Source organism: Hyperolius riggenbachi, chromosome 1 (assembly GCF_040937935.1).
Source record: "Hyperolius riggenbachi isolate aHypRig1 chromosome 1, aHypRig1.pri, whole genome shotgun sequence".
NCBI lineage: Eukaryota > Metazoa > Chordata > Amphibia > Anura > Hyperoliidae > Hyperolius > Hyperolius riggenbachi.
In genome coordinates this window covers 140,686,940-140,713,239 of record NC_090646.1, presented here as the reverse complement: position 1 = coordinate 140,713,239, position 26,300 = coordinate 140,686,940, and the positions used below count along the sequence as shown (strand labels likewise).

The 26,300-nt window shown below is 43.2% G+C and overlaps 1 protein-coding gene across 7 annotated transcripts in view; it reads left to right on the top strand.

Moving 5' to 3' along the window:
* Positions 1–26,300, top strand: part of MTUS1 (microtubule associated scaffold protein 1) — a 388,163-nt gene that overhangs the window by 236,750 nt on the left and 125,113 nt on the right. Inside the window, exon 1 of one of the 7 annotated variants that reach the window (XM_068278645.1) lies at positions 18,749–19,452. The exons of the other annotated variants lie outside the window; for them this stretch is intronic. Coding sequence (XP_068134746.1) covers positions 19,332–19,452 — 121 coding nt within the window. The 5' untranslated portion in view covers positions 18,749–19,331. Of the gene's footprint in view, positions 1–18,748; positions 19,453–26,300 lie in introns of those variants that run through there. 7 annotated transcript variants of the gene reach the window in all.

The following is a 26,300-nucleotide window of genomic DNA, read 5'->3' as shown; positions in this document are numbered from 1 at the left end:
ACATACACTTTGCAGTACTGAAAGTGGAAAAAAAACACCATTATTTCCAAAATGTACTTTTCCATTTGTGGCACATTGGGGAAGACTTGTCAAGCTAGTTTGTTGTAGAATCTGGCATCTCTCTACTGACAAGTTTTTTCTGTGGATTTTAGAACCTAAAAAGGGAACCTGAAGTGAGAGGAATACGGAGGCTGCCATCTTCATTCCCATATAAACCATGCCAGCTCCCTGTCTGTCATACTGAACATTTGGCTTCAGCTGTTTTGAGTCGCACCTTTAACAGGCATGTAGCCTGTGCAGTCAAACCAGAGTCAAAGGATCTGACCTGCATGCTCATTCTGGGCCTTTGACTTACAGTATTAGAGGCAGAGCATCAGCACAGAAGTCCAGCACCTGGCATGGTTTATTGAAGAATAGTCCTCTCACTCCAGGTTCTCTTTAAAAAGACACTGAAGCGGAATTTTTTTTTATGATATAATGAATTATGTGTAGTACAGATAATTACTAGAACATTAGTAGCAAATAACATTTTTCTCATATTTTTATTTTCAGTTACATAGTTGTTTTTTTTGTTTTTTTTTTATGACATTGCATCATTCTCTAATATTTGCAGTTTACACACTATTCGGCATTCTAAATGATTTTACAGAGCAGCCAAGTGAACCTTTGACCTGTCCTCTGCAGGAGAAAAAAAACAATATAGTGCCAGACACTTGACCTCAATGGCTCTTTTGCATAGATAACTGGAATTTCTTAACACTTCCTGTACTGGAAACAATATTAGACTTAGGTCTCTGCTCCTAATGTTTTATTTCTTAGCTGTACTACACATACAAATCATTATAATCCTATTTTTTTTTTCACTTCAGTGTCTCTTTAAGCCTTGTACATGCGTACGAGGACTGTTCCCCAGCAAGGTTTGGAGCACAATCCCTTGGGCGCAGTTCATGGCTGAGTCTGTGCAGGCCAACAACATGCTCTGTTCCTGTGTAGGGGGGAGCAGGGCTGATGGTGCCCAGCTGAGACGATTGTTGAGCAGGGTCGGGGGCACTGTACACACACACACTAGATTCTCGGGAAAGGAATCCCCGACCGCCTTTCTCTGCCGAGAAGCATCTAGTCTAGAGTGGGTACAAAGTGCCTGCAATCCACTGACGCCACTCTACAAATGTCTGAGACAGCAATGTGACTTATAAATAAAGAGCTGCACCTGTGAGAGGAGGCATGGGGCAGATCTATCTGTACAAAAGTGGGAATTTTATTGGTGGTTGTAACTATCTCTTGCTACTCCTGTTTTTCATTGCGTTCTTCCTCATGATATAAAGTATGCTGATTGTGTGGTACAGCCTGGTAAGTAAAGCCACTTTATGTACCCTGACAGGTCTCTGATCTACTGCAGCACATTTCAGTTGTAATGAAGTGGTCGCCTTTTAGATGGATTAATAATTTGCTCACCCAGCAGCCGTTTCCTTTTAAAATTGAAATGGTGCCATCTAGGTGTAGGGAATGTTTGTGCAGCCAGTAAGCAGATCCTGCTTGTTTATAGGCTGGGATTGGAGTGGGTTTTTCATTGTGCTGTCAGTGGTCTCTGATTAGAGTTGATGGACCCTGGTTAATAAGGAACCACCCACAGTTTTCTAGATACTTAGCTCCCATCATGCTTTGCAACTTAAAGAGGCACTCCAAAGAAAATAATGTGATGAAGAGGATCTTCATTTTTACAATAATTATGTATAAATGATTTAGTCAGTGATTGACCATTGTAAAATCTTTCCTCTCCCTGATTTACATTTTGACCTTTACCACATGGTGACATTTTTACTGCTGGCAAGTGATGTCAGTGAAAGGAGGTACTGCGTGCTTTTTTTGGTAGTTAGAAACCGCTGTAAACAGCTGTTATTTCCCACAATGTAACAAGGCTCCCACAGTGTGATGGCATGGTCCTGACATCACAGTGTGGGAGGAGGTTTCACCACAATATCAGCCATACAGAGCCCCCTGATGATCCGTTTGAGAAAAGGAAAAGATTTCTCATGGGAAAGGGGGTATCAGCTACTGATTGGGATGAAGTTCAATTCTTGGTTTCAGTTTCTCTTTTTAATTGCTGCAAATCATTAACGGCCAATTACTGGTTTTGTAATTTTAGAATTTTGTTTTAGGTAAAAGTTGAGATGGCAGGAAAACCTTGATGGAATTTACATTATCAGCACCAAAAAACATTCAGCCAACCGGTGAACTTTTTATCTTGCAATAGAGGAGACTATAATATTTATTGCATTTTTTAAAAAAAATACCGGTTATTACCTGGCTGTAGCCTCTTTCCTGGAGGAGAGCCAGACTTTCTCGCTGGCTGCAGCCACTTCCCTGCAATAACTACGCTCATATTGATTGGTTCTACATAAACCTATTCTGTTGTCTGTGCAGGACTTATCGCTGTTTACCTGCATGCTAGATCTTTTAGATGACCAAGAATCTTGTGGTTTCTGATCAGCCAGCAGAGGAGTTCAGTTACGATCAGTTTCCTTCACCTACAGTCAAGGCAATAGCATTGGATGCAAGTAAAATGTATTGCATTGGGGCCGAAGTCTTACTGGGTACAGAATCTCTGCCTGCATTTTATTTGTATAACATTCTATTATGTGTGTGTCTTTAAGTGTGTCTGTTTTATATAGTATACAGCGCTGACCTCTTCCACAGCATTTTACAGAGTACATAGTCCCCAACTGTCCCATTGATTAAATTGTGAGCTCTTCTGAGGAAGAAACCAACTAACTTACCAGTTTTGGTTTTTTGTTTTTGTTTTTCTTACAAGTTTGTTTTCAGCTTTTTTTCTTATTAGTCTGTCCCTGTAATTTTTCTAGAGCTGTGGAAGAAGAATGCTCCAGCATGTACAGCTTTGTGTGGCCATAATATGTACACAGTGACCTCCTGCATCGGGTTTATCACATGACATCTCTGAGCTTAGCTCCTGATCTTGCTGTTTGTGATGTCTGTAACCAGCGCACTGCGCACATTTCAATCTTGCATTGAAGGCAAGCGGTCAATAAGTGCAATGAATCTCTCAGTAGGAGAGCAGTGTTCTTGCCCCTTAGGGTAGTTTTGTAATTACATCTCCAGCGAACAAATAGATCTGCCAGCCATTTTTGTTTTATTGAGCAATGGAGATGTTTATCATGAGAGTTCAGGTCAGAAAAAAACAGCCAGTGTTAAAACAGGATTTAAAACTATTCATGAGCTCTGCTTTATCTTATTCTGCGACTGGCAGTGAAGTGTGTATTCTGACAGAAGCCGGTTATTTCTAGAGCTTAACAGCGTGGCAAAGGCCTTATAGTGCTGCATTGTTGTTGATGGTATTAAATATTATTCATGTGCATTCATAAACACAGGGACAAGTGTCAACACCTTTCTGTGCAACCATTTCCCAGGCCAGAGGGAACAACTGGCACCACCAGGGTACGGTCATCCTGCTCCCTGCATTGATGGTAACATGTTGAAGTGGGGAGGGCCAAGCACAAAAGGACAAAGAGACAAGTATAGCCAAAAAGACCTGCTTTATAGTAGTACTGGAACTTGCCATGCATTCCACCAGGGGTGTAACTATAGGGAAGCAGAGCCTGCGACCTAGAGAAAAGGGGGGGGGGGGGTGTTGGAGCTACCACTGTTGTGTTTTTGGCCACACCCAGAAACACCCAGGTAAGATGGGCCCCAAGGCTGTGAAGGTCACCAAAGGGAGGCAAGAAAAGGGGTTTGAACATTGGGCCCTATCAAAGTTTTGCTGGGGGGCACCACAAATTGTAGCTACACCACCACTTTCCACATTGAGGGTTTGAAAATTTGAATGAAGTCTTTACCCAGTTTAGTTTTGTAGGTCTTGCATGATTTTTCATGATAGTTACTTGCAAGATTTCCTCTCACATGTTAAGCACTGGGACAGAATGTCCCCTGACTTTCCTGTGTGTGGGGTCCTGTGGTTATAAAAGGTGTGATGCTTGCCTTGCCTTTTTTTTTTTTTACTCCGTTCAGATTCGCACAGCGTGTCTTTCACAGCAATTACACTTCAAAAGGAAAAGACCGATTTCCAATATATCATCCACAAATGACTGCTGCTCACAAAAGATCCGTGTATAAGTGTATAATAAGGTTTCTTTCTCCAGAAGATCTTTTACAATTGCTAGTTAAGGCTGAGACATGTTGCATTGTGTTGGCACCTGTGACTACATGGTTTTAATCCATGTTGCCTTTTATAAGTAGGCTTGATGATTTCTGTTTTGTATAAGCGGTTCTTTTGTGAATGCGTCACATAGGAGTTAAATGTGCCATGAAATCGTCCCTGCAGACAACCTTTATTTAGTTTTTTTTTTTTTGTTTTTGTTTTTTTTGGGGGGGGAGATGTTCCAAGAGCTCCTCTGGCCTGTCAGAGCGGCCCCTTCCCCCTTGCCTGTCAGAGCGGCCCCTTCCCCCTTACCTGTCAGAGCGGCCCCTTCCCCCTTACCTGTCAGAGCGGCCCCTTCCCCCTTACCTGTCAGAGCGGCCCCGTCCCCCTTACCTGTCAGAGCGGCCCCGTCCCCCTTACCTGTCAGAGCGGCCCCGTCCCCCTTACCTGTCAGAGCGGCCCCGTCCCCCTTACCTGTCAGAGCGGCCCCTTACCTGTCAGAGCGGGCCCCGTCCCCCTTACCTGTCAGAGCGGCCCCGTCCCCCTTACCTGTCAGAGCGGCCCCTTCCCCCTTACCTGTCAGAGCGGCCCCTTCCCCCTTACCTGTCAGAGCGGCCCCTTCCCCCTTACCTGTCAGAGCGGCCCCTTCCCTCTTACCTGTCAGAGCGGCCCCTTCCCTCTTACCTGTCAGAGCGGCCCCTTCCCCCTTACCTGTCAGAGCGGCCCCTTACCTGTCAGAGCAGGCCCCGTCCCCCTTACCTCTGGGCTGTCGGGGCGGCCCCGGCCACCTCGCTTGGCAGAGAAGCCATCTTCTATAGTATAGTGGTTTACGGCCTGCAATCTTAAAGTGAACCTCTGGACTAAAAATCTACTCAGCAGAACTGAAAAGGCTTGGTGTTTCTTTAACAGTTTCACAGCATCAGAACTCTGTTTTTCTTACAAAACATCATTTTTAGCTGCATTTTTAGCTAAGCTCCACCCATCAAAGAAAAAAAGCCTGAGCTTTTTTTCCCCTGATGCTGTGCAGAGCATGCTGGGATTTCCTATGTTGTTGTTCACGTTGCCTAGCAACTGGGAGAGGTGCTCAGGACACAGGACAGTTGGTACTGTCTCATGCTCCCTGTCGCCTCCTTTCAACCAAAAAGATGTCTGCCATCATGAAATCAAACATTTACCTGTTATTTTAAAACAATGTGGGTAAGAGATTATATTACCTATCTATTTTAATAAACATAACTAATGTAACTTAATGACAGTATGTTTGTTTAGGCTGGAGTTCCTCTTTAAGCACAAAATTAAGTGTTTCAATGTTTTTTCTGTTAGCATTTTCATTTAACTGACAAACATTACAAAGAGCTGGTCAGTATTACAGCACTGCTCTGTAGTCGGCTACTTTCTTATTTCCCGTGCCTATTAGGCAGCTTTGCTGATTGGCTGAACCTTTACCCAGCTCTGTAGTCTGCTCCTGACTAAAGCGTAATCAGACAGTTCATTTAGCACGTTCTCTCATGCTCTGCACATCGCTTTTCTGCTCAGATTGAAATGAAGATCTAGCAGATTTGCAGATTTTCTTTATTTTTCTAACCTAGAATAGCTGTTATATATTCCTAACAATGGTGCATTATGTTTACAGATCGGAATTGCTAATTAGCAAATTGGATAATGCAACCACACCTGTCTAACAAATTTGATGTTCATAAAGGGTGTGGTGATAAAATAGTGTACTTATTAATTACATATGTTCTGTAAAGGTTCTGAATTGCCTATTGTATTAAATGCAATCAGACTTCAAATGTTTGCTGGCAGATCCAGTTTACAGGTGAATTGGAAAGGTATTTTTCTTGTTTGGAGGCCAGCACAGTGTCCCATCCTTCACTCAGCTTCTGAGAAAATGTGATCAGTGTGGCTGGATTTTACTGCTTGATCAATATCGTTGTACACATTTATTCAGTTCATTTTATATAGAGCTGACAGTGCTATACAGGTTGTCACGAACTGTGCCTCGGAGAGGCTCACAATCTAATCCCTTATATAGCCATACGAGTGTACACATATATACTGAACTGATCAGAAGCACCTGATTGGGGCCATCTCAGCTGAGAGTCTCCTATATGTACAGCTCGCTTGATGTGTCTTCGATAGATCAGGGTAGCCAGTCCTCTTGGCTGGGCGTATTGTTATCCTCCTTAGTCACCCTTCCTCCCCTTCCTCACTAGTAGTTGTACACCACACCATTGTCCCTCCTCCCCGCTTCATTGCAACTTCATTCTACCGTATTCCTGGCCAGACAATCACCTGGTGGAACAATCCTTGTGCATGTGTGTGCACCTTTAAAGTGGATCCGAGGTGAACTTTTACTCATTGCATAATTGTGTTCCTTTCCTATTGTTTATAGGGCATTCCTCAAGCCAAATACTTTTTTGTTTTTGTTTTAATACTCTAATTCCCTATAAACTAAAAAAGCCACGCCCACAGGTTTCAGAGAGCCTTGGCAGTAGCAAGGGCTCATGGGAGCTCAGTCTGGGCAGGAGGAGAGGGAGGTGTTACTAGTCATTGATTTCAGAGGCAGAGGGGAGGAGGGAGGAGGAGAGGGGATTAGGCTGATGGCTCAAGATACAGATAAGCCTGCCTCTGTGTAATGTTTACAAACATGGCAGCTGTCATTGTATCACAGGAATAAATAATCATATTCTATTAAAACTGTTTGCAGCTAGATTTGCTGTGTAAACCATCTAAACTTTAGATAAGATATATAGACAAGTTACTTGTTATAGTTAGTTTTTCATCTCTGATCCGCTTTAATCTAATGCCAGTTTCTGTGATAAACCTTAATCTGAGATTGTATACACCTTTCTCATCAATTTCCCTCCTATGCCCTCCTGGTATTTAGCCAGTGTTGTGTATAGGCAAACTATAGTCATTAGGTTGCTGCCTGATCTGGCAAAAAAACGATGCATCAAATAAGTCACCTGTCAGTGTGAACCTTACAGTTAAACCTGAAGGGAAAAAAGTGCCCCAAATTGGTACTTCAGTAGAGGGAAGCCACTGGATAATTCAGAGGCTTCACCTATCCCCTTTGTCTCCATCCTCCAATCCAGTGCTGGGAGCCCCTAAACCTCTGACAAGGGTCTTGTAGAAGAGTGTGCAAGGCAGCGCTACTGGCTGTGAACAAGTGCAGCACACTGTGCAGGACACCTCACTCCTGCGCAGTAGCACGCAGCCAAGCGGCTTTGGGGGTTTTAGGTTTTTTTGCCGAACCCGAGCAACTCCATGCTACTGCCCCAGGCGTCCTATGCTCTTTCATGCATGGGAGCGACAACATTCCAGAGGGCTCAGCACTAGGTCGGTGGTCAGGAGGAGGACTTGGGAAGCCTCTGGATGATCCAAAGATACAGAGATGAGTAACATTTTGTTTTGAAAATGGTGAAGTTAACCTGTAGTTATAAAAAAAAAAAAAAAAAAAAAGTTAAAACTGAAAATAAAGCAAATGCATCCAGATCGTAAAGGCATTTTAGTCATTCTGCCACTCCGTCATCAAAAGCAATGTTGGTGTACAAACACTGAATCTCCATGGTGATACTGGTTTCTTCAGGCACCAGGACAATGGCAGCAAGTCAGTCAAGGAAATGGGTATCCTGTATGTAACTGTCCCTTCTATGGTCTAGAGGTTTCAAGATGCTTTGCAACCATCTTGAGATGACTTAGACATCTTAATGGCATTGATCTCTATTGGCAAAGCAATCTGTATGCTTCCTCCTGCTGTGCAGATGTATATAAGTTGTGCTTTCAGGATCCGGCCTGGTACACAAAATGATTACTCTTTTAATCTTCTGATTTAGCCAACAGATGGTATTAGCCTTAATCAGAACTTTCAGCTGATTACTTATTAATGGAAAATTAGGTGAAAGCAACCATCGCTAACTTCCTTTTTAAAAATGCTTACGTGTTTTTACTGATTTGCTGCCTTTAACATTTTATCCCAGTCAACTACAGACTATAGAATGAATGTTCTGACTACACTGGCTGCATGCTTGTTGTATATATGTGACTACTGAAGCATACAGATCATGATCACCTAGTAAACTTGCAGTTTGTCAAAAACATGATTAGAGTTACTGGTCCCATAGATGCATTTTAAAGTTGTCGCACAAAATCGCATTATCCAGAAATGCCAGTCGTGAAACTGTATTGGGTAAGTTTTTTTTCTGCTTGTGGATTTGTGTATTAAGAGTTACATAGCATCTCCATGAATCATAAAACCTGCATAGTTTTTAATGGACGCTGTTCCTTTTAGAGACTAATTATGGACCTCTGACTTCCATGATAAATTGAGTAGGAGGAACCATGACAGCATGTCTGATGACACCTCAGTGACAGGTGAAACGCGTTGTTAGACTGTCACGTGAGTGGTCGTCCCCTCCCCCCCTCCCTGCAGCTTCCGCTCTCCTTCCAGCGTTTGGATGATTAATGCACCAGCGTTCTGCGGTCCCAGGAGTCTCCACGTTTGTATGCGGAACTGGCATGTAGGGAACCTAAGTGTTACAGGTACTGGTAGTACCCGCCACATCAACCACTTGCTGCTTTTGATCAAGGACACATGAGTTTTGGCAATGCTCGACTTCAGTCATGCACTCAACTCCAACATACTGGGTTGCACACTAAACAGTGTGCAATGAGATGTGTAATAATGTAATAGAGGCTTCAGTGTACTGAAATACTGCTGACATAGGGGGGGTGACTGAAGATTACCTGGAAGTGACAATTTTGCTCCTATTTGGGACTAATAAAACTTAGAGGGCCCTGAAGAAAATAATATACTGCAGACATACTAGTTGTCCCATAAAGGAGTGCACTCCACTTTTTGCATTGACCAGGACCTGGTCCTATATGGGGCTATCAGCTTTTTTATTTATGGTTTTAATGGGAGGGTATGGGTTGTGATTCACGGCTTCTACGAATAAAATTGCTTTTGTATTTCATTTCATATCCGAGGCTCCCTGTATTCCATTTATTTAAAAGGGTTATATGGTACTAGTCATTTAGGCCCATTTCAAAAACAGGCGCTAGGATGACTGCCAGACACGTCTGTCCCACGCAAATGTCTGCTCACGCATGCCAAGATCTTCCCATCCACCTGCACCCACATTCACCTGCGCACGTGGCCACGGTTTAGTGCTTGCACACTCGACGCCTGACACGGACGCAGTTCCCAGGGCTTTTATAAGGTAGGATGTTTTCTAGTCCAATCAGATCACTACTAGATTTTTCTGCATGAGCAAGCATCCTCTGTGATGTGAGATGGCCGTCACACGGTCCACTCTGTGCCCTCTTTGATGTGAGATGGCCGTCACACGGTCTGCTCTGTGCCCTCTTTGATGTGAGATGGTCGTCGCATCTGTGCCCTCTGTAATGTGAGATGGCCGTCACACGGTCCGATCTGTGCCCTCTGTGATGTGAGATGGCCGTCACACGGTCTGATCTGTGCCCTCTGTGATGTGAGATGGCCGTCACATGGTCTGATCTGTGCCCCTACACAATCAATCGATTCCGGACTCAACCCTTGCGCGAATAATCTTCAGAATTTATTGTAATAATGTATGCGGTTATACAGCAGACAAAAAAGCACCAGGAGTCCGGAATCGATTGTGTATGGACTGGATTATGATTGGAGACTTGATGGACCTCCTACGATGATCTGTGACTCCCCGAGATTAACAGAGTGATTCCTGAGGTCTGTGGACAACCCCCGTTGTGTTTGCTGATCTGTGCCCCCTCATCCACCTCCTTCTCCCTTTTAAAGGATACCCAAAATGACATGATGAAATAGACATGTGTACGTTCCTTTTTTTTTTCCCCTCTGTTTGAAAGAGTTAAGTATCAGTTATGTAAGTGGCTGACTCAGTCCTGACTCAGATAGGAAGTGCCTACAGTGTGACCTTCACTAATAAGAAATTCCAACTATAAAACACTTTCCTAGCAGAAAATTGCTTCTGAGAGCAAGAAAGAGATAAGAAGGGGAATTTCTTATCAGTGAGGGTCACACTGTAGTCACTTCCTGTCTGAGTCTGGATTGAGGCAGCCACTTACATACCTGATATTTAACTCATTCAGAAAGAGAAAGGAAAAAAAGGAACACAGCATAGATAGTTGTGTGCTAGGCACCGTACATACACGTCTGTCTCATCATGTCACTTGGGGTATCCTTTAACGCTCCACTGTAAGAGTGCTGTGACTGCTAGAATGCTGTAATGTGTAAAGTGCAATAAATACCACTTCACTACAGATGGTGCCCATTGTCTTTGGCGTCTTGTGTTCAAAAAAATTGCAATAATCTTCCTTCTTGGATTATTCTGGAGCGTGTTTGGGAGCGGATTGTAAATACTGCAGTGATGGAGAGCAGTGCGATCTAGTCCGTCTTTCACTTGCCTACTGTGTTTGGGACAAGTGCCGCACCAACTTTCATCTCTCCTTTGATATAAATCAGATTGCGACGCTATGAGATTACAGAAAGGCACCCAGTAGAATGTTTGTGGTCTGTTTTGGGTACTTATCCCAAGACCATAATATCACTAAAGCTTCGTTTTAAGAATGTGTTCGTGTCCAACTGTTTATGGAGTGAGACTCGATCTACGTTTTCAGTAGTGCATTGCGATTCCGTTGCGGAAAATGCATTAAACTAATTCGCATGCGGATGCAAATTTTAACGCAAAAACACTTGCATTTTCGCATAATTTTCTAACTATGCGATTTTACCCATGTCAGTGCCTGCGTACTATTTCATGAAATTTTATGCAAATTTGCATGGCGAAAACTCATGCGATTTTCCTATTACATTACATACGAATTACACACTATGCATGCGGTGTGCGAATTCTGATGGCTCTGGTGTGCAGAATTTTTCTGCACAGCCCTGCGCGCATTTTTTTTTTTTTTTTGTAGTGGAAACAGGCCCATTGACTTGTATTGTAATGCGACTCTGCATGCAGAAAATGCATGCAATTTCATGCTAGTAGAAACGGGCCTCAGACCATCCTAGAGCCCTTTTACACAGGCTGTTTGCTTGCTTCAGTAATCCCCCTTTTTTTTTTTTTTTTTTAAGTAGATGGCAATTGTAATAGCGTACAGCACTGCGTCTATGCCATATTACAACTGCTGATTAGATATATAGATTACAGAAATCAGATTGTAAACATCTTGTTAGTTGACTTAACCTCCTTGGTGGTAACCCTGAGTCAGGCTCGGAGTAAAAGAAAAAATTTGCTGGGAGCGGTAATCGAGGGGAGGGGAGTCTGTGCAGGGGCTGCTGTAGTCCTCTCTGCGGTATGTCTTTTTCCTGCTTTTAGGGTTTAAAAGCGCATGAAAAATTTGTTCCGGTTTTATACCCTAAAATCAGGAAAGGATCAGAAGTGAATAGCTGCAGCCAGCAAAAAGGGTGCCTGAGAATGCTGTGACATCAGCAGCACAATAAAATGGTTTTCCAAATGGATAATTGTCATACAGGAAAGCTGAATACAGCTAGTCTTTGTCAGAGATCGCCTCAACTATTCCAGTGTATCGGAGTTTATGTGCTTAAGGTAGTTTAAGACAGAAGGTAAGATAAATTGCCTTATGAGATGAACGCTCTCATTCGTCTGAATTGGATTCTGCGCGATAAACGCCAGCACTCATCTGAACAGGCCCTACAGCTAAACACTGTTAATAAAATGCGAAGAGTTTTTAGACCGATGCATATTTTGGTAGATTTTTACAAATTTATGCAGCTAGAAATTGGATGAATCAAAATCACCAGATACTGAATTTGATGGGTTTAGTTCTGAGCTGCATACATTGCATAAAAAAAGTAAAATGAGATTAGCATCAATTCAAAATGATTAGCACATCCGTGCCTTTCTAAAAAAGTTTATGTCCACTGGAGTTGCTTTCTGGAAATGCATGCAGTCCTGGGAGTGACTGGTTGGCAGTACTTCCTGCTGGAGCTGGCTCCTCCTTCTCTGTGTCTGCTAGTGGCTCATGAGATGCTGAGACAGCAATGTGCAGAACTGCAGATACAGTATGTGGGGGTCTGGGGGTAAGTAGTACTAATCTGCTCCAAAAACACAATGCAAAAACACACACAGAAACACAATGCTAGTGTGCAGACTTGATTATTAACATGATTGACAGATCAACGGTTTTATTTGCTCTGAAGTTGCACTTTTAGAATCTTACATTTTTGAAATGAATATAATGTACCTCCATGCCTATGCATGTGGACAGACTAGCATGATACATACATGTCTGGCACAACTATGCAATGATTTCCATTTGACTTACCTCACCTGTAGCACCAGGAGGCAAGGGGAAGCGATGTATTGGCTGGATCACATGTTATGCTGAATGTTTTTCAGTGATCTGTGTGTACAGTCACTATAGCTGGGGTCACATGTTTTGCTGTATTTAGTGATCTGTGTGTACAATCACTATAGCTGTGATCATGTTATGCTTCATGTTTCTCAGTGATCTGTGTGTACAGTCACTATAGCTGGGGTCACATGTTTTGCTGTATTTAGTGATCTGTGTGTACAATCACTATAGCTGGGATCATGTTATGCTTCATGTTTCTCAGTGATCTGTGTGTACAGTCACTATAGCTCTATAGCTGGGATTACATGACATGCTGTATTTAGTGATCTGTGTGTACAGTCACTATAGCTGGCATCACATGTTATGCTGCATGTTTCTCAGTGATCTGTGTGTACAGTCACTATAGCTGGCATCACATGTTATGCTGCATGTTTCTCAGTGATCTGTGTGTACAGTCACTATAGCTGGCAGATGTGTATGCAGTGCGTTTGGTTTTCTTGTAGCGTACAATGAAGTTGTGTGCACACCCTGTCCCCACGTGCACATGCATCATACCTTCGGATGTTACAGTAGCATTAAGTGAATCACATAGTGCTGCAGCCTGATTGGTTCATCCTTGCAGTCATGGTACGGTGCTGTGTGTGACGGGGTGTGTTCACTTATTTTACACACTGTAGTAAATCAGGGCTGCTGCTGAGAATGCACCCTGGCATTTATGTGTGGTCAAGCATGCTGGAGTTGAGGTGTGACAGTCTTTCAATTGTTATCCTGTGACAGAGCTTTGTAGCAGCATGAATACAACTGGCAGCCAGCTGTACAGAGTAAATAGGATTTACTTAGATCTGAAGCTACTGAATGGGTTTTATTTGTATTTTACAAATCTGTGGTATTTCATGCTTGCAGCAATGTGCTGTTCTCGGTCTATGCTTTTAGCCTAGTTCTGACAATCATCCCCATTCTTACTTGCACAATGCTGGTCATCTTATTTGACTGTATTGTTCGCTATGCTACCACCTACATCACAATCCTCAGATATAGCTGTTCATAGTGAATACCTGGGCATTGGGATTTTAGACATACTTTTATATGCTGACTTACTTAGGAACTGGTTTTTCTTCGATCAGCTTTTAGATTGTCGGGCTAATACAGTAAAGTCCCCGGTATCCGGCACAGGCGGGGTTTGCCTGATGCCGGATACATGTGCTTGCCGATCGCTTGAACAGGTGAGAAGAATAACACTAACCCATTCCTACAAATGTAAACACATTGCAAGGTGTACGTTATCCTGACTGAATCCACCGCATCGCTGATTTGCCAGTGGGAATGTACCATAGACATATAATTGCATAATGGAAGTGTGATTATATTGTCCATTGCGGTGGAACACAAACAGTGAGAGGAGCCTTAGGAAGAACGGTATTATTCTGAGATGAACAAGCAGCGCAGGCAAAAGCATAACAAACCTTGAATTATAAAGCCAATAATAGAATGTCGGTAATCCCCTTGAACTGTTCAGCTGGGTAGTGTACTAGTAAGGCTGTTGCCTTTTGATGCAGGGTTTGTGCCTTTGACCAGGGTTCAAATCCTGGCTCAAGTTAGTACGTAAAAAAGTAAGGAGTAGTTAGGCATGGCTCCCTAATGATTCTGATCCTGGTCGCCCGGGAAGCCCACCCTTAAGGGCCCGTTTCCACTGCTGCGGAAATTGGGCTGAATCAGCAGTGTCTCCCCGCAGGCAAATGGCGTGGGGAAGCTCTGCCAAAGGGGTAATGCTGCCAACGTCCGAATCGCTTGCCTTAGGGCTCTGAGCTGGTTTTGGATGTTTTGACACAATGGCGATAGTTTGCGTTTTCCAAGGTAAAATGAAAGTCCATAAACTTTCATTTTACCTTTCACATCTAAGGCTGCGTTTTTGTACGGCGTTTTCACGCTCCCAGGAGCTTTTAATCGTCCAACGCTTATAAACAATGTAAATCAATGTAAAACCCACGCTCCAAGAGCATGCGTTTTAAAACGTTTCAATGCACACAGTTAGTTGAAAGTCAAAAAACAATAACTTTACCTGCGTTTTCCTATGTGCTGTAACAGAGTGAAAACGCATGCAAAACTCAAACAGCAAAACGCATGCTTTTAGCGTTTCCAAACGCAAGCTCTGATGTGAAAGAACCCTTAGTGATTCGGCCGACACTGCTAAATTTTTATTCATGCGGGAGGCAGCAAATCCTATAGCACATCTTCCGGGATTTGGCTGCGTACTCGCACAGTAAGAAAGTGCGGCTGCGTGTCTCACAGGACGTACGGCGGCTAGTGGAAACGGGCCCTAATGGCTGCAGTTCTGAAGCACTTTCAGTCTGCCAGGAGAAAAGCAGGATATAAACGTTGTGATTTGGCTTGTCTTTACCCACTGTCACATATTACATTGTGCCTGGCCCTTTAAGAAATAAACACATGACTTACTGAGGCCGAAAAGCACTTTGAGCTCCTTGTGCCCGAATGCCTGGTATTCCCATTTCAGATGTAGTTATGTTTTTATGAAGTCATAAATAAATTGCTGGCCTTGATACGTGATCAAAAGTACTATTGTGTGTGTGTGTGTGATATATATATATATATATATATATATATATATATATATATATATATATATATATATATATATATATATATATATATATATATATATATATATATATATATATATATATATATATATATATATATATATATAATATTTAGTAGCAGTTTGATTGTTCCTGTGGTATCTTTCTGTACTGTTTCTAATTTGTCACCAATAATTTCATGCCCTTTATCTTTTACTGCAAACTGTATTGCTTTTTTGCAATCTGTGACTTTCTGCAACGTGCAAGCACCATTTGTGCTATTTGTGGTAGCTATTAAGAAGAGTCATGAGGTTTTGTTTTTATTTTTATATACACCGCGTTATATACCAGTATACTGAGTTTTTCCCAGCTGGTGTGGAGTGTGGTTTATACCAACTTTTTATTCTAATAGCTTGGTGAGTAAAATTGATCAGACATATGTCTGCAGAAGGCAGAAATTATTCCATCAATCTGTGGCAGTTTTTGTGCTGCATCAAAGGCCTCGATTCATAAAGCATTCCCACATGCGGAAATGCTGAAAACCGATGACTTTACCGACAACTAAGCAAAATGTGTATTCATAAAGGCTGTTTCCGCATGAAAAGCAGACATTTGCGAGCAGAGCGATAAAAGTAACAAAATGCCCATTCATAAAAATTACCGCAAGCTGTATGCGGCCGGGGATTACTGCTACCTCGGGATGTAGCGATAACCATGCGGAATATGTGCAAGTGAATGGGACAGACCTCCCAAGCAGCAGTACAGAGAGCAGCGCACGGAGGGACTCCCTATGTTTACGCATGCCTACCGCCAGCCTAGAGCGGGAGATCTCCGCTCTGTTATCGCAACTGACAAAATTTTATGAATGACCACTCAGAAGTGTGAAATACCGTGCACTGAGTTTTCCCGCACGGATTTCATTAACCGCACACACTTTAATACTATTTGGCCTCGATTCATTAAAGTACTGTATACAGGATTTTTTTTGTTGAGGGGGTGGGGGGAGGTGGTTAATGTGCAGTGTGGTATCTTTTAACCCTCAAGTGATTGAAGCAAATTATTTTTGTTTTATAATTTAATAGAGTAAGGGTCTTTTTACACTTAAAGGGAATGTCCAGGCAAAATGAGTTTCACTTACCTAGGGCTTCTACCAGCCCCATACAGCCATCCTGTGCCCTCGTGGTCACTCACTACTGCTCCAGTCCCCCACTAGCAGCTAGTTTAGTTTTTGCCGACCTCGGAGGTCGGGGGCCGCATTGCGTACATTTTTACGCATTCCCGCATTGAAAAATTTACGCATTGAACCAGTAACGCGTAAAAATGTATGTGTTAATTTTCCTGCACTAGCGGGAATGCGTAAAAATGTACGCAATGCGGTCCACGACCTCCGAGGTAGGCAAGCTGCCAGCGGGGGACTGGAGCAGCAGTGAGCGACTACGAGGGCACAGGATGGCTGCATGGGGCTGGTAGAAGCCCCAGGTAAGTGAAGCTCATTTTTTTTTTATTTTGCTTGAACCTTCCCTTTAATGCATTACTATGTGATGCATTTTAATGCATTTTATTTTTCTATAGCAGTGCCTTGTGAAAAAGATTAATTTTTTCAGCATATAGTGTGAAAAAGGCCATAGGGAAACATGGATACTGGACTACAGATCAGTTGTGCTTTCAGTTACAACGGACAGTAACTGAGATGGTGTAAAAGGACCCTAAGGCCCCTTTTACACTTAATCAGTTGCTCTCAGTTAAAACGGAAAGAAAACTGATTATCAAGTCCCATGTTTTCCTATGGCACCTATTAACTGAAATCTTCTTCCCAATGCACTGCTATGGAAAAAACGCGTACTAACGCACACTAACGCATACCAACTGATTAAGTGTAAAAGGGGCCTAATGCTGGGTACACACTGAGATTTTCTGGCCGATTTTTCTGTCAGATCGATTATTTCCAACATGTTCGATTTGCTTTCCTATCGATTTCCGGTCACTTTAATAGGAAATCTGGTACTTTTCCATTAGCCGGGCGCATCCGGCAGGTGGCGCTAATTACATTAAAAGTTCACATTAACACAAAAGTGTTAATGTAACCGCTTGTCGGCAGATGGCGCTAATTAAATGAATACTTGACGTCACGTAAAATTAGTGTCGCCGAATGTATAGTGTATGAAGTGGCCGGTTCGCTGCGGCCAAATGTATATTAAAAAGTGAGTGAATTGAATGACAAATAAGCCGGCAGCATATACAATACTGGCAGCCGGCGGGGACATGCGTGTCCCCCCAGAGTCGTTCGTCGTGGCAGTGAATCCTGCTTCTTTCATTGCGATGAACGACTCTGGGGGGACACAAGCAAGACATACCAACGCATTTAGGCAGGGGACACACTTGTCTTTCAGTTTTCTGTGAGCGTTTTTCTTCAAGCGTTTTCTGCACACCATGTGTGTTTGTATGCAGAAAAAAGTGCACGTTGTTTTCACAGCAGCTAATGTAATTGATAGAGAAAACACACAGTGCAGCATTATCCTTCAATATGCTGGTTTTTATTCTACATGCGAAAAACGCATTACGGTAAGTGCAAACTAGCTTGTTGATTAGCAGGAGTTCCCCGCCTAATGGTGGCCATACATGGTACAATCATTCATTTTTTTCGATTAGATAATTTAGTTCAATTATTCCGTTACATTGACTATAAAGATTTTTCCAGCATGTCCGATCTGATTTTTCTCAAAAACGTGATAATCGTTAGAATTTCTTGAACGAAAAAAACATTTTCTACTTTCCTTCGATTCGATCATTTAGATCGAATAAACGGGATAATCAAACGTTTTTATTGTACCATGTATGGCCACCATTAGTGTAAAAGAGCCCTAACACCGCTTTCACACTGCGCTCACTGTGGTGCGTAGGAGGTCCCCAACATCTATATATAACTCATCCATGCATCCATGTCTGTTGTGGTTCTGAACGTTCAGCCATCCACAATTTTCCTGGCCAGTGGAGTCGGTGTTGCCATTCACCAGAAAGAATGGCACTTCTCCACATGGCAGCAGCAGACTGTGCGCTGGAACATAACGTAATCTCCAGCACTACCTATATATGTGATATCAGCCTCATGACATAGGACTACCTGAAAAATAAGTCAATATTACTATTTTATTGTCCTCCAGAGGGAGGAATACATCACTGTTTGCATGGCAAATGGATTGTAAGCAGATGATTGAATGCAGCCACACTCATTTTCCCACCTAATCCCATGATTCCCTGTTCCCTGGAAACCATTCATCAGAGATGGGAAAATGATGCGTTCCGCTCCTCGACATCCAGCCTTCCCATAACTATGCTTATGTGTGAATGCCCAGAGCATATTGGGCTGAAAGATTCCCCCATTGTATCCATTTTGTTCTGAGTATTGTCCTTCCTCATAATCATGCATATGTAAGAGGGAAGGCTCCCGAGGGGCTGCTGCCACCATTTTGTTTTTGGATTCCTCCCATCCTGCTTTCAGGAAAAAAATAAGTCAGCCCGCAGGATTATTGAAGTCCTTGTCGCCATGCCTGTCTGGTTGAGCTGCGATTGGATGCTGTGCTGCTCTTTGATCATCACCTCCCACCTTTCTGTCTTTAATCACTTGACTGAACACCTCAGAGCTGGATGAGGCTGTGCTCAGCAGAACTGGTGTTTTCTCTTTCCTGTCACCACCGCTGCCTCTCAACTGTCAAGCACAGCACACTTGTTTCCTTAGTGCTATTGTCTTGGCTCAGCATCGTTTTCCATCTGTGTACAGCTATCCCCCTAGGATTACTGTCACCGCACAGGAGCCAAGCGTGCGCACGCCAGTGTGGCTCTTTAAACCCCCTGCTTTGCAGACGGCAAGAAGGGTTAAACAGGCTGAATAATAGATTGTTATGCATGAACATGGTGTGATGTAATACAGAGGCTGCTGCTTGTCTTCGCAGGCTCTGGGAGGAGGGCTCAGTCTGAGGGCACGCTTTGTTTCTGCAACATCTGGTTGGGGGAGTTCTGCCGGACAGATTTGCATAGTGGATTTCTGCTGTCTTGGATGGGTTATGCGAGTGCCTGGCAATCACAGTGATGGAATGAACTGGGCTTTTTTTCAATTGCTTTTTTTCCCCTCTGCCTTCCTTCTGCTTGGCTCCAGATCATTGGTGGTGAGCTAAAAATACAAGCGTAGCAGTACATGGAGGCAGTTTCTCGCAGGATTTCCCTACACTTCCTCTGAAGAGATGTTATGGTCTCCCAAATTCTCCTTATCCAACATGCGTGTGCGGCTGACCGCGAGCGGGCTGCTCCGAAACCTGCGCCTGCCTGCTAGCTACCAGAAAAGCACAGTTGTATTCCATACAGGTTAGTGCCGTGTGTGTGTGTGCCCCACTCATAGCAGGGGACATGTTTACTGCTGCGGATGATAGCTGAGGCATTGGTTTACATGTGGAGCTAAATATACCTGAGAGCATAGATTGTACATGTGCCTACACAGCCTGTGTAAGGTGTGTGTGTGTGTCTGTGTACAGATGTGCTCTTGATGCTTTTCCTTACCTGCTCGTTGTATTTTCTTTGTGTTCTGCCCAAAGCTGGGTCCTACATTTTTTTTCTATTTTTCATTATTTTTGTTTTTCTCAGACATTTTTGTCACTGAGAGGAATACTCAGCAGGTCCATTGACTTCTAGTAAAATACTCCTGACATCATGCAGCCTGGGAATAGTGTGTGTGGTAGCGCTGGTCAATGCAAACATCAGGATTCAATACGCGGAGTAACCTGATCTTATCTGGGGCTGTGGAAGCCTCTTATTCCATGGTATGCTTTGTATATGCGGATAATTCACTGGAATTGTCATACAGCGGTTATTTTTAGAAACTGCCAGCAGGAAATTTGCTAGTGTTAATTTGATTCATGAAAAGAGGGATAAATCCTTATTGATCCTTCACGTATACAAGCTGGCTTAATAGCTTTCCTGTGCCATTCTAGTGTCCTGTAAACAGGTTATGGCAGGTATTGGCCATAATCTTGAGTGTCTGGCAGCTGGGTTTAATGGAGGACTTCTTTAATCCACCCCCATCCTCCTCCATGCAGCATTTCACCCTCTGGCATCTCTCCCTTACCTTGCTTCTCAGGTTCCAGCGCCATGCAGAGCAGTCTACCTTGGTTTCCTAGGAGATTAGTAAATTAGCAGGTGGAAAGATAGATTCAGTTATAAATAGCACATAACCTGTAATTACATTTTTCCTTGTGGATCTGGCTACAACTTCGTAGCAAAATGTCCATAAGTCAGTGTTGCATGACAGTAGCTGGCTTTTATTTGATAAGTCTATGCAAAACCTATGATGACATGACTATATACTCTGTACAGCGCTGCGGAAGATGTTGGCGCCAGATATATATCATAATAGTGAAATGCAGTAACCATTAACTGGGAAGGGGGGGGGGGGGGATTGGTTTCAGGTCTGACTGCATCCAGGTTTCAACAAATATATGAATCTTAATGGGTTGCCATAGGTTACCGTCCTTAGAACATAAATAATTAGGTTAGTTGGTCTAGGTGTCAGCCTGATAGGTCTCTACACCAACGATTAGCATTAATTAATTTGCGCTAAAGCGAGCAGACGTAAAACCTGACAATTATAAATATGCAAATCAGGCAAGCTTGTCATTTGGATTAGCATATATCTGTAAAAATTCTATACTGTAGGAGTACTCTATAGAAAATCCTTCTGTTTATATCTGATAAGCCTTCAGTGCTGTGGTTTTTAAATAGAAGGTGCTGGGCAGGATTTTTAGCAGTAAGCAGACTTGGTGCCATTTTCCAGGGCTGCTCATGTTGTTATTTCAAGGAGGAGTTATTTTTGCGTGAAATGCTAGTACTGCTCTTGGCAGACCACGTACAGTGCAGGGATTAGTAAGATTTTCACACGGTGCTGCTGACTGCTTCTCGAAGGTTATAGGAGGAGCTGCTAGCTGCACCTCGGTAATGTCATAATTGGGGTGATCAACCCCTTCCCGTCTAATAATCACTGCAAAATGGTTGATGTCTCCTTAGCTGTGACTTCTATACTGCCTGAGAGCAAAATGTGTGTTTTTCTCAGGTCAGGTGCATTTGTTTTCTTTGCACTCTGGGCAGGTATGTAAAATAAAAGTGGTCAGAAGATGTGACCAATCAGCTGCCAACTGTTCAATGCAGCATACGTTTCCAGTCATTTTATTCACAGCTGCTGAGCAAGTGCTAATAATGTGTTAAGCTTGTTCCAGTATAAACATTGCCCTGTATCCATTCCATTGACACAATAACTGCTAAAAATATACCCCTTGCTCCAAGTCTTGCTGCATGCCCTCATACTCTCATATTGACTACTGCAACACACTTCGCTCCAGTCTTCCACCAAATAGACCTTTCAATCATTAGCATGACTGTGAGACTTGCGCACTATTACCACACGTTCTCAGTGCTTCCCTTCTGCCATTCCCTTCACCAGCTTAGTCAATTTGGGATAAAATTAAAATGTTATCACCCACATCTTCCTTGGCGCTCTACAAAACGGACAATTGTGAGGAGCATAGATACATATGTAGTTCAGTGCTAATACAATCCGATTGTAGTACAATCAGAACATCCAGCAACGCAAGCAGAACATTTGTACATAATGTTTAGTTTAAAACATCTACAATATTCCATATATGTTCATTTGATGAAATAAATCCGAAACTGAAAACACTTTGGGAAGCTCCCTGCCTTTGTGAGTTTACAATCTGGAGGGTAAGGAGTTGGAGACAATTGGTGAGGAGATGAAGGGGTTAACAGATGAGGCAGTGGACATCAACATTTGGCTAAGCTTATGAAGAGATATGTTTTAAAGGGAGTTTGAAGGTTTGTAGGCTTGGAGGATGACAGACAAGTTGTTAAGGAGTTCCGAAGGAGAGGTAATACACATAAGAAGTCCTGGATTTGAGAGCAATAGGAGGTGACAAAACTAGAGTACTGGAGAGTTTAATGTGAGAAGGGAAGGTTTTGGATGGTATGGTATCTAGAGATTAATGAGGAAATTAGATTATAGAGGAGACTTATGAGCTTCCTGTCCTTTGCCATCAAATCCCTTCGCAGTTTGTTTCACCTGCTGATCACATTCACAAATTCACCCCAAACTACCTTATTTGCTCCTTCAAAGACACCTTCTGTTGTCGTCAGTTATAGCCTACTACCCTATATGACTCTGACTTCTCCTGAATAGCCCTTATCTTAGAGAGTTCTCTTGCTATTCCTGTAAAAGCCAAGGCACACTTACAATGCAACTGAACTTAAAACTTTCTCTCTGATCTAAAAGATTAAGCACAGCATGGTATATTTTATGGGGAAAAACATCTTCATTACAATTTATGGAATTTCTTCCCAAAACTGAAGTTTTACTTGGTTTCACTTTTTCAGGCCCCTACTGTGCTACCATAGAGCTCTGACCATACTATGCAGGCCCCTACTGTGCAACCATACAGCTCTGACCATATGGTGCGTGTGCTACCATACAGCTCTGACTATACTGTGCAGGCCCCTACTGTGCTATCCTACAGCTCTGACCATACTGTGCAGGCCCCTACTGTGCTACCATACATTTCTGACCATACTGTGCAGGCCCCTACGGTGCTACCCTACAGCTCTGACCATACTGTGCAGGCCCCTACGGTGCTACCCTACAGCTCTGATCATACTGTGCAGGCCCCTACGGTGCTACCCTACAGCTCTGACCATACTGTGCAGGCCCCTACTGTGCTACCCTACAGCTCTGACTATACTGTGCAGGCCCCTACTGTGCTACCCTACATCTCTGACCATACTGTGCAGGCCCCTACTGTGCTACCCTACAGCTCTGACCATACTGTGCAGGCCCCTACTGTGCTACCCTACAGCTCTGACCATACTGTGCAGGCCCCTACTGTGCTACCCTACAGTTCTGACCATACTGTGCAGGCCCCTACTGTGCTACCCTACAGCTCTGACCATACTGTGCAGGCCCCTACTGTGCTACCCTACAGCTCTGACCATACTGTGCAGGCCCCTACTGTGCTACCCTACAGCTCTGACCATACTGTGCAGGCCCCTACTGTGCTACCCTACAGCTCTGACCATACTGTGCAGGCCCCTACTGTGCTACCATACAGCTCTGACCATACTGTACAGGCCCCTACTGTGCTACCCTACATCTCTGACCATACTGTGCAGGCCCCTACTGTGCTACCCTACAGCTCTGACTATACTGTGCAGGCCCCTACTGTGCTACCCTACAGCTCTGACTATACTGTGCAGGCCCCTACTGTGCTACCCTACAGCTCTGACTATACTGTGCAGGCCCCTACTGTGCTACCCTACATCTCTGACCATACTGTGCAGGCCCCTACGGTGCTACCCTACAGCTCTGACCATACTGTGCAGGCCCCTACGGTGCTACCCTACAGCTCTGACCATACTGTGCAGGCCCCTACGGTGCTACCCTACAGCTCTGACCATACTGTGCAGGCCCCTACGGTGCTACCCTACAGCTCTGACCATACTGTGCAGGCCCCTACGGTGCTACCCTACAGCTCTGACCATACTGTGCAGGCCCCTACTGTGCTACCCTACAGCTCTGACTATACTGTGCAGGCCCCCTAGTGTGCTACCATACAGCTCTGATATGCCAAACCATGGATTGTGAAATACTTTAAAGTAGCAGCTTCTTTTTATCCTGTGTTTTTTTTTTGTTTTTGCTTTTTTTTTTGTAAATTCTTTATTTTCATTTCACAGGGAAAAACATGGTACAGTATTACATTTTTGAACAGATAACACACATCTAGTTTAAGGCACATTTAGGGCTGGTTCAGACGGGCGTTTTTGTGGCGTTTAACGCAGCGTTTCAGACGCAGCGTTTTTTGGGATCTACTGCCATCCCATGCAAGTGAATGGCAGCGTTTAGAGCTGGCTTTTGCAGGCTTTCATGAAAGCCTGACAGTAGATCCCAGCGTTGCGTCTAGTCTCAAAAGCAACATGCTGCTTTCAGAGGCAGTAAACGCGAGGAAACAATAGCAGAGACCAGAACTGCTAGCCTTGAACGCTTTTCAAAAGCTTTCAAAAGCTATCTTTTAAACGCAGTGGGCAGCACGGTGGCGTAGTGGTTAGCGCTCTCGCCTTGCAGCGCTGGTTCCCTGGTTCGAATCCCAGCCAGGGCACTATCTGCAAAGTTTGTATGTTCTCTCTGTGTCTGCGTGGGTTTCCTCCGGGCACTCCGGTTTCCTCCCACATTCCAAAAACATACAGATAAGTTAATTGGCTCCCTCTAAAATTGGCCCTAGACTACAGTACTTACACTACATAATATAGACATATGGCAATGGTAGGGATTAGATTGTGAGCTCCTTTGAGGAACAGTTAGTGACAAGATAGATATATATATATATATATATATATATATATATATATATATATATATATATATATATATATATATATATATATATATACATACACTGTACAGCGCTGCGTAATATGTCGGCGCTATATAAATACTAAATAATAATAATAATAATAAACGCTGGCGTTTGAACGCAATGCCAAGCAAAAGCTCAGCAGACGCCCGTGTGAACCAGCCCTTAGCTTATGACAAAAAGTTAGCTGCCCTAGGATGAGAAGTTTGTTGAATCATACATAAGCCTGTAATAATACCAAAGATGTATTAACATGTTACATATAAGGACAACTGTATATCCTGTGTTTTTAGCATGCGTTGCTGCAATGGCTCTTCTGTGGGACTGGAAGACACTGGGTAGCCTTTGTTCCCTGATCTCTTGTTACTGAAGGTTGTGATGGTTTAATCTTTGATTAAGCTCAGCCCCCTCCCACATAAAAGATGGCCTCAGGACTTATCACATCCTCCACTGAATTCATTTTATTTGCAAAGTGCATTAATGGTCAGAAATGCCTGGAGACCTTTGCATCGCGCAGATATAAATAAGCCCATAAGTGTTCCTGGATTCATGTTTACTGTAGTCCGTGCTTGGTGAAGAGTCCACCACCTGGACATTTGTAAGTACTTGAAGACTGTAGCTGAGAAACACTGTAGAAGCTAAGATTTGGTTACCAGGAATGAGATGTGCGTGTTCAGTAAAGCATCTAGAGATTTGTTTTTAAGTTTAAGTGCCTTGCAAAACTGACATTCTTGGATGCACTATATCACTACCATACTGGTTGTTTTTTGTATCTCTACGGTGTCTTATAAGTAGGTGTAGGCCTAATCATGAGTGGTCCAATGTGCAGTAAGCTTTAAAGGGAACCAGAGACGAAGCACCCTTGTGTATTTTACCATATATATCAGTAAGAACATTAGAGAAAACACTTACCATGCTCTCTGTTTCATCCTCACTGCTAAAAGTGTCTGTTATCAGCTGTGATAAGAATCCCGGACTGAGCATTCAGTCTGGCTTAGCAGGGAATAATTATAGCTGAGTCATTATAGCAGAGCCACAAGGGGGCAGGCTTGGGCTTGAAAAGACACCAGAGAACACAGACTCAGCTATAATCTTTCCGTAGCAAAACTAGACTGAGTGCTCAGTCGGGGATTCTTATCAGAGGTGATAACAGTCAGATTAAACAGAGAACAATGAAACAAAGAGCAGATTAGGTGTTTACTGTCATGTTCCCACTGATTTATAAGGTAAAATACAAGAGGGTGCTTCATCTCTGGTTCTCTTTGAAGGACAACTGAAGGGAGAAGAATATGTAGGCTGCCATGTTTATTTTCTTGTAAACAATACCAGTTGCCTGGCAGCCCTGCTGATCTTTTTTGCTGCACTAGTATCTGAATAACACCAAAAACAAGCATGCAGCTAATTTTTTCAGATTTGAAAATGTCAGAATCTCCAGATCTGCTGCATGCTTGTTCAGGGTCTATGGCTAAAAGTATTAAAGGCAGAGGATTAGCAGGGTTGCCAGGAAACGAATTGCTTAAAAGTAAATGTCAACCTCCATATTCCTCTCGCTTCATTTGTCCTCTAATAGCCGCTTGAAATTTTGTTCACCATAGTGAGTTCAACGAGTTGAGTTCTGCTTGGTTATCAGTTGCTGCAATAACAAAGGTGTTTTATTGGATACTGTTAATATGGTTTCAGTGGTTTAGTAGCTGCATCGCTATGGACAGGGGAATTAGAAAACTTTTGTTTTCTAGTTTTTCCTAAGAA